Below are 14,441 nucleotides of genomic sequence, written 5' to 3' on the forward strand. Positions count from 1 at the left end.
CTATACCTAAATTCTGCAGTTATTCAGATTGTAGTACACATATTGAAGATTTAAAAACTAACACCCACACAGAAGAGAAAACATAATATTTGCCCTTTTGGATCCAGGTCAACTCACTCAGGATGATTTTTTTTCCTATCCCCAACAATAAATCTCTGAATTTCTTATTTTTTAAACTGCTGAATAATCTTCCCTTGTGTAAATGGACCACCTTTTCATGTGTAAATATACCAGCTGATGGACATCTAGGCCGTTTCCAATTTCTAACTAATACTAATAGAACAGCAATGAACATGATGAACAAGTGTCTCTGTAATACAATGTAGAGTTATTTGGGTATAGGTTATACATAGCATTTGTGGAAGAAGCTATTTTCTAGTTTGTATTTTTGGTTTCTTTGCGCTCCCCCCCCCACACCGCCAAAAAAAAGCTGTCCATAGGTGTATAGATTTATATCCGCATCTTCAATTTCATTTCATTAATCAACATGTCTATCTTTATGACAATACCATTCTGGGTTTATTACTATATCTCTGTAATACAACTTGACATCAGCATAGGTGATACTTTCAGAAGTGGTTTTATTATTCAGGATTGTTTTAGTTATTTTGGATTTTGTGTTTCCATATCCATCCAAAAGGATAAAAAAAATGTCCATTTGATTTCTGTGAAAAAAAATGTGTGGGAATTTTGATGGGGATTGCATTGAATTTGTTTTTGTAGAATGGTCATTTTCTCTATATTAATTCCACTGATCCATAAGTAAGGGAATTTTTATATCATCTGGTATCTCCTATTTCTTCTTCAATATCTTAAATTTTTATTACACAAGTCATTAATTTGCTTGGTTAGAGATGTTCTGAGCTTTTTTTGAGGTTATTGTGAAAGGTACTGCTTCCTTGATTGTCTTCAAGGTTTGTTTAATCATTTATACACAGGAACTTTATTAGATTTGTGTGTTAATGTAGTATCCTGTTACTGTACTGAAAGTCTTTATGATCTGTAGAAGTTCCCTGGTAGAGTCTCCAGGGTCTTTTATATATAAACACTGTCATCTAAAACTTAAGACACTTTGACTACATCCTTTCCTGTTTGTATCTCTTGGTGTCCTTCAGTTGTCTTACGGCTCTATTAAGATTTCAAAGACTACATTGAATGGGTATGAAAACAATGGACACCCTCCTCTTGTTCCTGAGTTTCTCTCTATTAGCTGTTGGCTGTGGGTCGCTGTATATTACCATTATTATGTTGAGGTATGTCCCTTGTATCTCTAGTCTTTCTAGGACTTTCATCAAGTTGTTAAAAAAAAAACAGCATTGGTTTTTAACAGCCTTTTTGATATCTAACGAGATTATCATGTGGATTTTGTCTTTCATTTGGTTTATGTAGTGTATTACACTTATGGATTTTCATATATTGAATCATCTATGAATCTCTGAAATAAAATCAACTTGATTAAAGTGAATGATCTTTTTGATGTGTTCTTGAATTCAATTTGCATGTATTTTGTTGAGAACTTTTGCAGTTTCCTCATAAAGTGAATTAGTCTGTAATTTCCTTTCTTTTTGGATTATAAACTGATGTAAATTTGAATCTCATAAAAAGAATCAGAAAATGCTCCTTCAGTTTCAACTTTGCAGAATATAAAGAGTATTTGTGGTGATCTGTTGGAAGTCTGAATCCATCTGGCCCTGGGTTTTCTTGCTTACTTGCTTGCTTGCTTGGCTTTTTTCTTGGTTGAGAGACTTTTAATTACTGCTTCTATTTAATCATTTGTGCAATTATATAATATAACGGTGCAACATTTTTTTTTTCAAAAATAGTGACAGCCACCCTGATTCACCGTCAGATCATGTCAGTCTCCTCCTTTCCCTCGCTGAGTCCATATCTCCTCTTTGGGACCTGAACCTCATCAGGGCCGAACTCAAACAACAAATTTTGTACCTACATTTCCAATGTTAAAGGGCTTAGATTGCTCTTCCATAAGTGTTCCTGATCATAATGCACTCTGTTCTCTTAGGCTGGTTCCTTGCTTTATATGCAGCTTTATTTGGCAAATATATTATGACTCTGGTATCTCTAATATTTTGGGTTCTCTGGTGCAATCTAAACTTCACTTCAGTAGTTTCGTACAATAGCCCTTCAGGGCTTCTTGCCCTTTTAGGGCCTTCGTGCAGACTAGTCTGCCCCACACTTCCTGGCCTCAGCAGCTCTCCTTAACTGCAGAGGAAGATTCCACAAACCTTTAGCTCATATATCTTTAATGACTCAAAATCTAGAACCAGATTTGGTAGCCTCCTTGCAATGGAGCCTGGTTTTCTTTAAATACATTTATAGCAGCTTTCATATGTTCTACTTTTTAGGAGCAGAAAATTTTATAGGCTTTTTCCTTTCACAGGTTTGAAGTTTAGCTGGGTGGCATCTTGCCCTGAGTGAATCTCTCCCTTTATTTCATCAGATTGGGCTCTGCTTAACCTCTTTATCCCTTTTGACATAAACCTTGGCTCTAACAATAAATCTCCTGGTATTTCTTTACTCTTCTAACTGTACCGTTTTAATTTTTTTTGCCCTTCCTGCTTTTTCATTGTATCTGTCTATCACTGATTACTAGTAACCATGCAACAGAGTCAGTATTAGGTTGTCTTAAATTCTTTTTCACCATCGACAATAGTTCACTGCTTTTCAACTTAGCCTTTGGCAAAGTCTTGGGAAAAGGACAAATAAGAGTTCTGGTCATAAGATCACATATATTGCAAATAATGAAAATAAGCAGAATTTTTCATTTTAAGCAGTATAGAAAAATTAAGAGGTTTTTTTTAAAAAAGAACTTTATCCTGATTAACAAGTGTTCCCTAAATTCCAGAACTCACAAACAAGTCTAAAAGATTACTACACCACTAAAGATGCATCTTCACATCTTCTTTGAAAAGGATACTATACAGTAATCTTTTAATGTTTAACATCATCTTTTAACTATGATCTTTAACAGTAATTAAGTACATACAGGACCCTGAATTTCTCAGTAGCCCAAGTATTCTCTTTATAAAAAGAAAAAATATTACTTAGTTGAAGCTTTTTTCCTCAGTCAGTTGGGATTAATTAACTAATAAGGGCAAACATTACTGCTGTCTAAGGAAAGAAAACATGGATAACCCTTCTCAGTTCCTAGCCAACCTCACAAAGGCCCTCTTACAATATAAAAATCTGGATCCTGAAAGTCCAAACGGAAAATAAGTCCTTATGTCCTACTTCTTCTCCCAGAGTTTCCTGGTAAAAGAGCCAAACTTAAACATCTAGAGAAAGGATGCCTGACTGCACAGGCAGAAGTCTTAACCAAGCCTTTAAGGTGTACCATGAAAGAGATGAAAAACATAAATACCTGAGGCTCATGAAGGCCTTTCAACTGGCCATAGCAACTTCCCGGGCTTCCTGACCACCCAATGCCTGAGAACCCCCTTGATCCCTGTTTCAAATGCAGGAAGTAGGTTCACTGGACCCCTGGGCCTGTCTGATCCCTCATAAATCACACAGACTGTTGCCAAGGTGCAATCAAGTAGAGCATTGGGTGTTGACTATACCTATGTTTCTTGTGGCATGGGGACATCAAGCCCGGACAGCCCTTCAGCTGACCTCCTGTATCTAGTCATGGACTACTGAGGGGCCTGAGCTCCCTTGGCCTGACCATGACCATCTCTCACTGGGAGCCTTAGGCAGACATAATCATATCAGGATGACCTAACTCCTTCCTTCTGGACATTGGGGCCACCTATTTAATCCTGATGGAATACTAAAGACCCACATTTTCTTGTTCCCCTATTGTCATGGTAGGGTTACACCTTTACCAGCCTCATCAAACCCCACCAAATATATCTCCCAGGCTCAATACCCACTTTCTCTCTCCATAGTCTCAGAGGACTGTAATCTTTTCAGAGAGAATCTTCTGCACCCTTTGGTCTGTCCCATCACTTGGGCATATTCCCCACAACAGCCTTCAAGGCCCGTCACATGTGCAATTCTACTTACTAGGACACTTGTACTTCTCCAGCTGTTTTCTCTTCTACTTGCTCTAACTTGCCTCTCCCCTTCTACTGGGTAAGTATCACCATGGGGCTCCCAGCTTTGTTTACTTTTATTACAAAAGTCACATAGGTGGGCCAGGATATCTTTCCCTTCACAACTACAGGTATAGCCTGGCTTTGGACAGCTTGGATACTTTTCCCTTCTGATCTGTAGTTGCAGCCTAGCTTCCAACAGCCAGGACACCTTTCCCTTCTGATCTGTAGTTACAACCTAGCTTCTAACAGCCAGGATACCTTTCCCTTCAGAGCTGGAAGTATAGCCTGGCTTCTGACTGCCAAGATACCGTTCCCTCCAGATCTGTAACACTTACCTTTTGGTGCCAAAACTCAGGACTCACTACTTCTTTCGCTATTTACCATCGGTTTTACCTCTTAGTTCATTCGGGATCTCTAAAAGGTGGCTCAGACCACCCTTACCCTCAAGAGCCAAATAGACTCACTGGGACGTCATAAGTACTCCAAAAGCAGCAAGGATTAGATTCACTAACAAGTAATAGCGATGGTTTTATTTCTCTTCCTCAGGGAGAAATGTTGCTTCTATGTCAACTGGTTAGGTACAGTAAAAGACAAGATCTGACATCTCCAGATGGATCTCCCAAAATGTAAGAAATAGTCCAATTTCTTTGGCTAGATGCTCACTTACAATCCCGTGTGGAATTAGATGCTACCCTTCTTCATCCTCTTCTCCTGCTTTTATTAATCCTACTGGTTGCACCCTGCCTTATAAACTTCTTATCTAGATTTTTTTCCAACAACAGATTCAAAAGATCTCTAACCAGACTTTTAAACAGTTGTTGTTACAGGATTACCAGTCCCTATTTACAGAGCCAGAGGCCAGTGACTCCTGATTATATCCTGACTGCAAAGATCGACACTCTGATTCAACAGAAAGAAGTTTAATGATAGCATCACCCCATTTCCAATGACCTGATTGTCTATAAATAATAAACAAAAAAGACAAAATGTAAACCACTCAAGCCACATGAGTAGCGAGATCCCTCTCCCAAGGACCTCTAATGGCCAGTTTCCACCCACAGAATACTCTAACTGCCCTAACTGGTGGGTCCTGCCCCCATCCTACAGAATAAGAAGCCCATCTCTGGAAAGGAAGCCCTACCACTCTCCACCCTGAAAAACTCCACCCTGAAAAGTTCCACCCCCTTCCCAAGAAATTGTATGTAAGCCCTGTATCCTTCTCAGGTTTTGCTCTTTCTCTACTGAGCAGAGACAGCCACTCTCCTCCCAATAAATTTCTTGTTGTGCTGTGTGACTTTATGGTACTCCTTTGGCTCCTAGCTGCCAGGTTACCTTTCCATCAAAGCTATGAGGCTGACATCAGTGATCCCATCAATTCCCATGGCACTTACAAAATGTCTCCCTGAAACATGATTCCGGAAGAAAATTTGTAGAAAAGTTTGTGTAAAATGGGATTCAAACGATATCCTTACCCCCTTACAGTGCCAGGATGGGGAGCATCCAGAATTAGTATGGCCAATACGAATCTTAAATGGTTTTCCTATATCCCCAATTGTGATCTACAAAAGAGTCAAGAAAACATGTTTCAGTTATACTTCTTAATACAACTCAGACAAGAACATTGTATACTGATAAAGAGATCAATTCATAAAGACATCAGAATGACATACATCAGAATATGTATACTATCCTCAGAACACCGAAACATACAAAGCCAAAAATGTGATGCTATAGCCTGAACCCAGGACCCCACACATGCTGAAAGCATTGCTGCTTCGCTAAGCTGTACACCCATCCCAAGGAAGAAAACCTTAAAAAGATTGTGTAGTGAAACACATGGTCCACTATAATAAACTGCAAAAACATGGCTTAAATAACAGAAAAAAATAAACAGAATCAGAAGAAAGAAGAGCTCACCAACTTGACCTAATATCTATTCAACTTTCATTCAACAACAAATAAATAATCTCCTCAAGTATGCACAGAAAATTTCTTAGTATAAATGATGTGTTAAAAAAAATACTAGTGTTTGAAATTTTAACAAAGATTGTGATTGGGTATGCTGGTACACACCTTTAACTCCAGCACTCAGAAAGGAAATGATTGCAAGTTTGAGGTCAGCCTGGTCTTATGAAGTAAATCGAAAATCCATATTATATAGTAATACAATGACAAAAAAGTGGAGTAATACAATGACAAAAAACAAACAAATATATATATATATATATGCATGATATATATAATGTATAATATATAATATCTAAATACAGTGAAATAAAACTAGAGATAAATATTAGAAGGAAAACTAGGAAAGTTATATGTAAATCAAACAGCATATTCTCAGTAAATTTGTCAAATAAGAAATTCTATAGTAATTATAAAATACATGAAGTTAAACTAAACCAAAGCACAGCATATAGAAAGTTTTATAAGTAAGCTATGAATGATATTTGTAACTGTAATCACATATATAAAAAAGGAAGAAACACCATAAATGCATAGTCCTTCTTTCCACATTAAAAGAAAGTTCAGAGTAAATGAAACCCTAAACTGGCTGAGTGAACGAAATGATAAAAATTAAACTGATAAATACATATTAGAAAAATTAAATAATTCATCAAACAAAGGCAGTTTTTCAGAAAAATTAACAGAACTTACAGTTCTTTAACTACTCTATTAAGAAAAGAAAAAGATTTAAAGTGGTAAAACTAGAAATTTGATTTAAGATGTTATGCAAAAACTTCACAAAAATATAAAGGGCTATAAAAGTCCAGCATACAGTCAATGAAATATTGTGTATAATATTAAGAAAGATGTGAGAAAGGACAACATAATCAGCATATATCATATGGAAAAAATTACTTTTAATAAAAAATAAAAGTGAAGTTTTTCATTATTTTTCCTGTGAAAAATATTTTAGAATTTATGGTGAAAAGAATGTAAGAATTCTGATATTCTTTTTCTACTGTTTTGTCTCATGTTTACTTTTTAATCAGGTGATAAATTCAGACAATTTATAATATGAAGGGAACTCCTCAATTTCTCTTTCTCATTTCCTTCACTCATTGTGATAGTCTGTTACTTCTGTTGTTTTCTTTTGTAAAATTGGTTTTGCATTTCATTTTATCTATTGTGTGAGTGTTTGTGTGCTTGTGTGTGTTTTTTGTGTATGTGTGTGTACGAGTGTGTGCTTCTGTATAGATGCATGCATCTTAGCGCATGTCTACTAGTCAAAGAACACCCCCCAGGGTTGGTTCTCTTCACTCTCCATATGGAAATGGAACTCAAATCACCAGGCATCATGGCAAGTGCCTTAATGTGCTGACCCATCTCATTGGTCCCTGCTTTCTGCTTTTGCCTTCCTTCTCTTATTGTCTTGTCCCTATTGCTTTACCCCTTGTTAATAGAGGTGTTGACTTCCTTAAATTCAGCAATTACATTCCAGTTCTGATCATAGTTTTACTTCTTCTCATGAATTTTTCTCTTACATATGTTCCTCTGCAAAGCTTTATTTTTATATATTTACCTTTTTTAAATGAGTATTTTATTTTTATGTTGTTTATGCTATATAGTGGGTTGTGGGTCACAGCATTATTTTCAACTCTTTCCTTGCAGAACATTTTAGTCATTCCCTTTTCTCTTTCCCCCAACTCTTGACAACTATCTCTAATATGCTTTCTCTTTCTCTCTCTCTAATTTGAATGCTTTTAATTTTTTTCTTGATAAATTCCTCTACTTAAAATTTTCAGGGTACTGCTGAGTATAAATGGCAAAAGCAATGAGGACTCTAAGAGAGACATACATAGATCTAATCTACGTGGGTAGTAGATCTATGTATGTACTATGTAGGTACTCAGATCTCCTGAGTAAACTGGGAGCATGAGGACCTTGGGAGGCGGTTGAAGGGGAGGGGTGAGACAGGAAGGGGAGAAGAGAAAAATGTAGAGCTCAATAAAAATCAACAAAAAAAGTAGTATGATTAAAAAATATATCTGGAGTCATTGTCTTATTCTGATTGGGAGAAATCTGCCAATCTTTGATCGTTAAGGATGTTACCTTTGGGTTTTACATAAATATCCTTATATCATTGTTAGGGAGTTTATGTAGTGTGAATGAAAATGGACATTTGGCTCATGGGGAATGACACTGTTAGGAGATGTGGCATTGCTGGACGAGGTGTAGCATTCTTGGAGAAAGTGGGTCACGGGGGCTGGCTGTGGGGTCTCAAAAGCTCAAGTCAGGCTAGTAGCTCAGTCACTTTCTGCTGCCTACGAATTCAGTTGTAGAACTCTCAGCTATCTCTCCAGAAACTTTTCTGCCTGCTTGCCTGCCTGCCTGCCTGCCTGCCTGCCTGCCTGCCTGCCTGCCTGCCTGCCTGCCTGCCTGCTACATGCTCCCCACCACGACAATAATGAATTGAACCTCTGAACTGTAACCCAGCCACAGTTGAATGTTTTTCTTTATAAGTGTTGCCATGGTCATGGTGTCTCTTTGCAGTAATAAAACCCAAACTAAGACAGAGTTCTTTTTTTCATTCAAGTTTTTTTAAACAAAAAACTCACAGTTTATCCTGAAAAAAAATGTTGGCTTTTATCAAATTTTTAGCAATGTCTTGAATATAAATTTCTCTTTTTTATCCTATTTTTAATATTTGTTATGTTATTTCTATGTTTAATCAATGCCTATTTATTTGGATGAATCCCAGTTTATTACAATATAGACTACTTTTCAGTGTGCGTCTGGATTCAGCTTCCCAGCATTGCAGACTTTTGTGCCTGTGCTTGTTGATGCGCCAGTCTGCAGCTTTCTTCCTTGGTCAGGTTCCCTCTGGGCTCGACACCAATGTGATTCTGACCTTGTGAGAAACATTAGCAGCTATCTCATCTGTTATGGGGTTTGGAAGAGTTTGGAGTTTGAGAGAAAACTGGTGTTATTTCACCCTTAAATCTATGAAATAAAATAAACAAATACAAACAAATGAGAATAGGGCTCAACCAAAAAAGAGAATGAAAAGAGCCCAAATATCAGGAGACACACATACAGTCAAGGAGAAACAGGTGCACACACTTATAAATCATACAACACACAAAACTAGAAGCCATATTATATATATATAATGACCCATAAAGTTTTTTAAATTGCCTTAAGACAAAGAACATCCAAAGGTACCATTAAGTTTGCTTGATTGTGGCCATCTGCTGATGGGCACAAGGGCTACTCTTAAGAGTAGTTAGTTTCCCTAATGAGACTTCCTTGGAGAAAACTAATTTTTCACTTACAAGTAGTTATCAATTGAAGATAGCTTCTAGATTAAGGGTCATAGCCTGTGAATGGTAACAGATCTAAGAGCTGATAATAAGGTGGTTAAGCCAATGGACTCTCTACAATCTCGCATTCCTTTGCCTTCTCTATTGCCTAAAAGCAGGCCTCTTATAGTTATTAACTTAAAAGACTGTTTCTTCACTATACCTTTACAAGAAAAAGACAGAAAAATTTGCCTTCACAGTGCCTACTTATAATAATTCTCAGTCTATTAAAAAATATCAATGGACAATTCTCCCACAGGGAATGTTAAATAGCCCCACCACGTGCCAATATTTTGTAAGTCAGAATTAGAAATTATATGTAAGCAATTTTCTGAATCTATAGTTTACAATTGCATGGATGACATTTTGCTATCTGATTCAAATGTAGATGCTTTAAAAAGAATGCTTCAAGAAGTAAATAAAACTTTGCCTTGTTGGGGGTTACAAATTGCTCCTAAAAAAATACTAAGAAAAGATCCTCTTAATTATTTAGGTTTGAAAATAGACATATGGAAAACTAGACCACAAATGGTACAAATTAAAAGAGATCAATTACAGACTCTTAATGACTTCCAAAGATTTCTAGGAGGCATTTGTCAGCTACAGCCCACTATTGGAATAGGTCCTCATGACTTGATTATTTTTAAACAAAACCTTAGATGGTGACAAGGACTTAAATAGTCCCATGGAATTATCAACTGAAGCTGAGAGAGAACTGACTTTGAAGAGAAAGTACAGAAGGCACAGTGGATCTTTTGGACACAAATCTTAACTGTATTCTGACCATATCACCCTCTGAACATTCCCCTTCAGAAATATTAATGCAGAGGGAACATATTATCTTAGAATGAATCTTTTTACCACAAAAAAAACAAGTTAAAATGAGAAGCAGAAGGAGGGATAACGTGAGCAAGAAAGACAGGACTAGAGGGAACCTTCATCTGACGATAGATGGAGATAGAGACAGAGACCCACATTGGAGCACTGGACTGAGCCTCCCAAGGTCCAAATGAGGAGCAGAAGGAGAGAGATCATGAAAAAGGAAATCAGAACCATGTGGGATGCGTTCACCCTCGGATACAAGGGGACTGATCGAATGAGAGCTCACCAAGGCCAGCTGGACTGGGACTGAACGAGTATGTGATCAAACCGGAGTCTCTAAATGTGACTGACATGGGGGCTGACTGAGAAGCCATTGTCAATGGCACTGGGTCTTGTTTTGTCTGCATGTACTAGCTTTCTGGGATCCTAGTCTGTTTGGATGCTCACCTTCCTAGACCTGGAGGGAGAAGGGAGGAACTTGAACTTCCCACAGGGCAGGAAACCCTGACTGCTCTTAGGGCTCCAGAGGAAGGAGGGGAGGGAGTGGGGGGGAGGAGAGGGAGTGGGGAGAATGGGAGGGTATGGGGAGGAGGGTAGGAAGTGGAAATTTTTATAAACAAATAAATTAATTAATAAAAAATTGAAAACTTATGTGGCAAAGGTCTGTAAGTTAATTATAAAAGGAAAATTGAGACTTTGTCAGTTAGCAGGTATAGACCCAGCAGAGATTTTAATGATGATGAAATTGACAAATTAGGGGAAGAAAGTGAACCCTGACAAAGAGCTTGTAGTAATTTTGTGGGGAGAGATTAACAACAACTACCACAGAAGCAAGAGAATTAGACTTATAAAGAAAAGTAATTGAATCTTTCCTCACATTGTACGGGACACACCAATAGCTGCAATACCTACATTCTATATTAATGCAAATAAATAAGGAAAGGCAGGTTACAAATCAGAAAGTTTAAATAATGTAGAATAAAGTCTTTATAATTCTGTCCAAATATTAGAATTAGATGCTATGCTCATGGTACTAAGGAATTTTAAAGAACTTCTCAGGGGCTGGAGAGATGGCTCAGAGGTTAAGAGCACTGACTGCTCTTCCAGAGGTCCTGAGTTCAATTCCCAGCAACCACATGGTGGCTCACAACCATCTGGAATGAGATCTGGCGCCCTCTTCTGGCATGCAAGCATACATGGAAGGAATGTTGTGTACATAATAAATAAATAAATCTTAAAAAAAGTTTAAAAAAAAAGAACCTCTCAACATTGTTACCAATTCTCAATATGCAGAAAGAGTTGTTTTACATATTGAAACCAGTGAATTTATACCAGATAATACAGAATTGACTTCATTATCTATTCAGATATAAGATACAATCAGGAATAAACATCATTCCATACACATAACACACATCCAGTCCTATACAGGTCTGCCAGGTTCACTAGCACAAGGTAATGCAGAAACTAATCAATTATTGATTGGAAATGTGATAAAAGCCTTAGAATTTCATAAAAAAAACATTGGGTCAATAGCAAATGTTTAAAAAAAGACTTTTTCAACACGTGGCAATAAATCAAAGAAATTGTAGGGAAATGTCCCATTTGTTCTTTATACAGCCAAACATCAATACATGCAAGAAGTAATCCAAAGGGTACTCAAAGAATAAAATCTGGCAGATGGATGTGCTCCATTTTGTAGAATTTGGAAAATTACTACATGTACATCACCCCCTTGATCCATCTTCAGGTCTTCAGTGGGCAACTGCTTTGAGTTTGGAAAAACTGATTCAGTAATCACACGTTTACTAGAAGTTATGACCATCATGGGTGTAACTGTACAAATAAAAACAGACAGTGCTCCACCATATGTTTCTAAGAAAATGAAACAGTTTTTCTTATTATGATACAAAGCTTATTACAGGTATACCACACAATCTTACAGGCCAGGCAATAATAGAAATATCAAATTTAACTCTAAATTATATGTTAAATAAACAGAAAGTGATGATAAATACCCCCAGAAATAATTGCATAATGCTTTAATAACCTTGAATTTTCTAAGTACTAATAAGAAAGGAACAGCAGCTGCAGAGAGACAATGGACAATAGGAAAAAAAGCTTCTGCATTAAATCAGCTAGTGTACTTCAAGGATGTGTTGACTTCAGAATGGCAAACAGAAGATGTGCTACATTGGGGAAGGGGTTTAGTTCTTGTTTCCACAGGAGATGAAAAGCTATGGATACCATCAAAATTTAACAAGATAAGGATTGAAAAGGAAAAGCCTCTTGATAAAGAAAAATGATCGCTCATCTACAGAGGTCACAGTCCTGTAAATTGTAAGAAAATTTCACAAGGGTTGGGGGAGGGTTCTGTTCTGGTCTTTGCAGGAAACTAGAAAATACCCATCTTTGAGATGTCAAGGGACTTTGAACATCTAGACACCTAAAGAAGAAAAGATATCTATTCAGAGATAATTACGAAACAAAAAAATCTGACTTATTTATGATAACAATATCCTCTGCAGGGAAAAATCTCACCACCTAACATACACGTCTCCTTACATCTCAATATAATGTTAGCTGGCTTCAGAGTTGGACTTTGGTTCTTCTTCTCTAGATCCAAACCTGTTGTTAGAAGAAAAATTCAGACATTCTGTCTCACATCAGGAGAGCCACCTGGTGTGAGACAGAAGGAAGATAAAAGTCTAGGGACTAAGGTTATCAAAACTGTGCTTTCATTAATTTTGCTTCTTGCCATACCTGTCTTTGTCTCTATGGTACCTTTCTTTGAATACATGTCTATTGAAATTCAAACTTCCCATTTTGATATGAATAATGTTTAATTTTTCCACAGTGAACACCAAATTTTCCTATCAGTAATTCAGTAATCTCTGAAGTCTCTAAGAAGAAGATGAGTCCCTATAACGATAATAAGCAGAATGTGAATCAGCCACCTGAGTCCCTTCCAAGTATGGTCAATGAAGGGCCCAGGTAAAAAGTGTTTCTGGGTAGCTGGGACTGACACAAAGGAACAGAGATTACTAGAAAGAGGCACTGAAAGGGTTCATAAGAAGGAGGGAAATCTGAGTCCATTCTGAAGTTTGATGGAGTCCACAGGGAATGGAGGTAGGATGGGAGAATAGGGTCCAGAAAGAAGTCTGCTTCAGGACCCAGATGAGACTGGAGAGACTTTAATGGAAAACAGGAAGGAGAGTGAAAATCTGCCTGGTTTGGCCAAGACCACATAAAAACAATGACTATTAAGGACAAAGTATTTCTTGCTAGCTTATATTTCTTCCCATGAAGTGGACTTATTTGTGGCAAACCTGCAAGAACAAAGATAGCCATGATTTTCTTTTAGCTGACCATCTACAAGACATATGATGTTTAATAAGAAGGGCCTATTAACTCGCTCCAAAGTTCCCACACTTGCATCACTTCATTAATAGTTTTTGCTCCATTTTATGACTTACAGTAAAGATGTCTTTGTGTCCAGCCTGGAACCGAGTCCCATCTCTTCCATAAAGATATATAGGCACTGAGCTTCTGCATTCTCCATACAATACAATGTAAACCTGCGAGCTGGTCCCTGCATCAGGAGAGTCACTCGTCATGACTGAAACCTTCCAGTTTCCACCTACAGAAGCACAGATAACATACAGTGTCATGGCAGGCCCTTATAAAGACAGGGTTCATGACAGAAAGCTCCCCTTTCCAACTCACCTGCAAAAGTATCATAGCATTGGGTTTTAAATTTGGTTTTATAAAGTCTTGATATAATTGCCAAACCTACATCGTGCTGGAAAATATTCCCCAAAATAAATTTAAAAACAAGGGCAGAGACAATTGGCCTATTGTAGTTGGTCATGCTTCATCTCTGAGAGTCACACTAGAACTTCCAGAAAACTCCCAGTATTTTGATTAAATATCTATAATATTCTTATGTCTAACATGTAATATGTATGAACAGAAATAGTCATTTTAAATGTTTGTTTATATATGTGTACTTTCTAAAATAGTCAGAAAGAATTTGAAACATCTTACATTCGTTATTTTAATTGTCCTAGATAAACAGATAATACTGAGGTTGACAACGATGAGAAAAACTGTGTGTCACCAGCAATACAAAGTGATGCTCTGCAATACATGACTCATTGTGAATATAATAAAGCGCACTGTATTTTGTTGCTAGTTTCATTTGAATGTGGCAGGTGTTTTGTGGGGGTAAACATCCAAAGTGCAACCTACATGTGAA

General features: G+C 37.1%; 1 protein-coding gene across 1 annotated transcript in view; it reads right to left on the minus strand.

Annotated features, from left to right (window-relative positions):
- Rp1 (RP1 axonemal microtubule associated) overlaps window positions 1-14,441 on the minus strand; it is a 212,031-nt gene that overhangs the window by 138,460 nt on the left and 59,130 nt on the right. Inside the window, exons 4-5 of the mRNA XM_085677053.2 lie at window positions 13,660-13,823; window positions 5,528-5,614 (exon numbers count right to left, since the gene is read on the minus strand). Of these exons, the coding sequence (XP_085533179.2) occupies window positions 5,528-5,614; window positions 13,660-13,823 (251 nt within the window). The remainder of the gene's footprint in view (window positions 1-5,527; window positions 5,615-13,659; window positions 13,824-14,441) is intronic.

This window comes from Myodes glareolus, chromosome 16 (assembly GCF_982192425.1).
Source record: "Myodes glareolus chromosome 16, mMyoGla1.1, whole genome shotgun sequence".
Taxonomy (NCBI): domain Eukaryota; kingdom Metazoa; phylum Chordata; class Mammalia; order Rodentia; family Cricetidae; genus Myodes; species Myodes glareolus.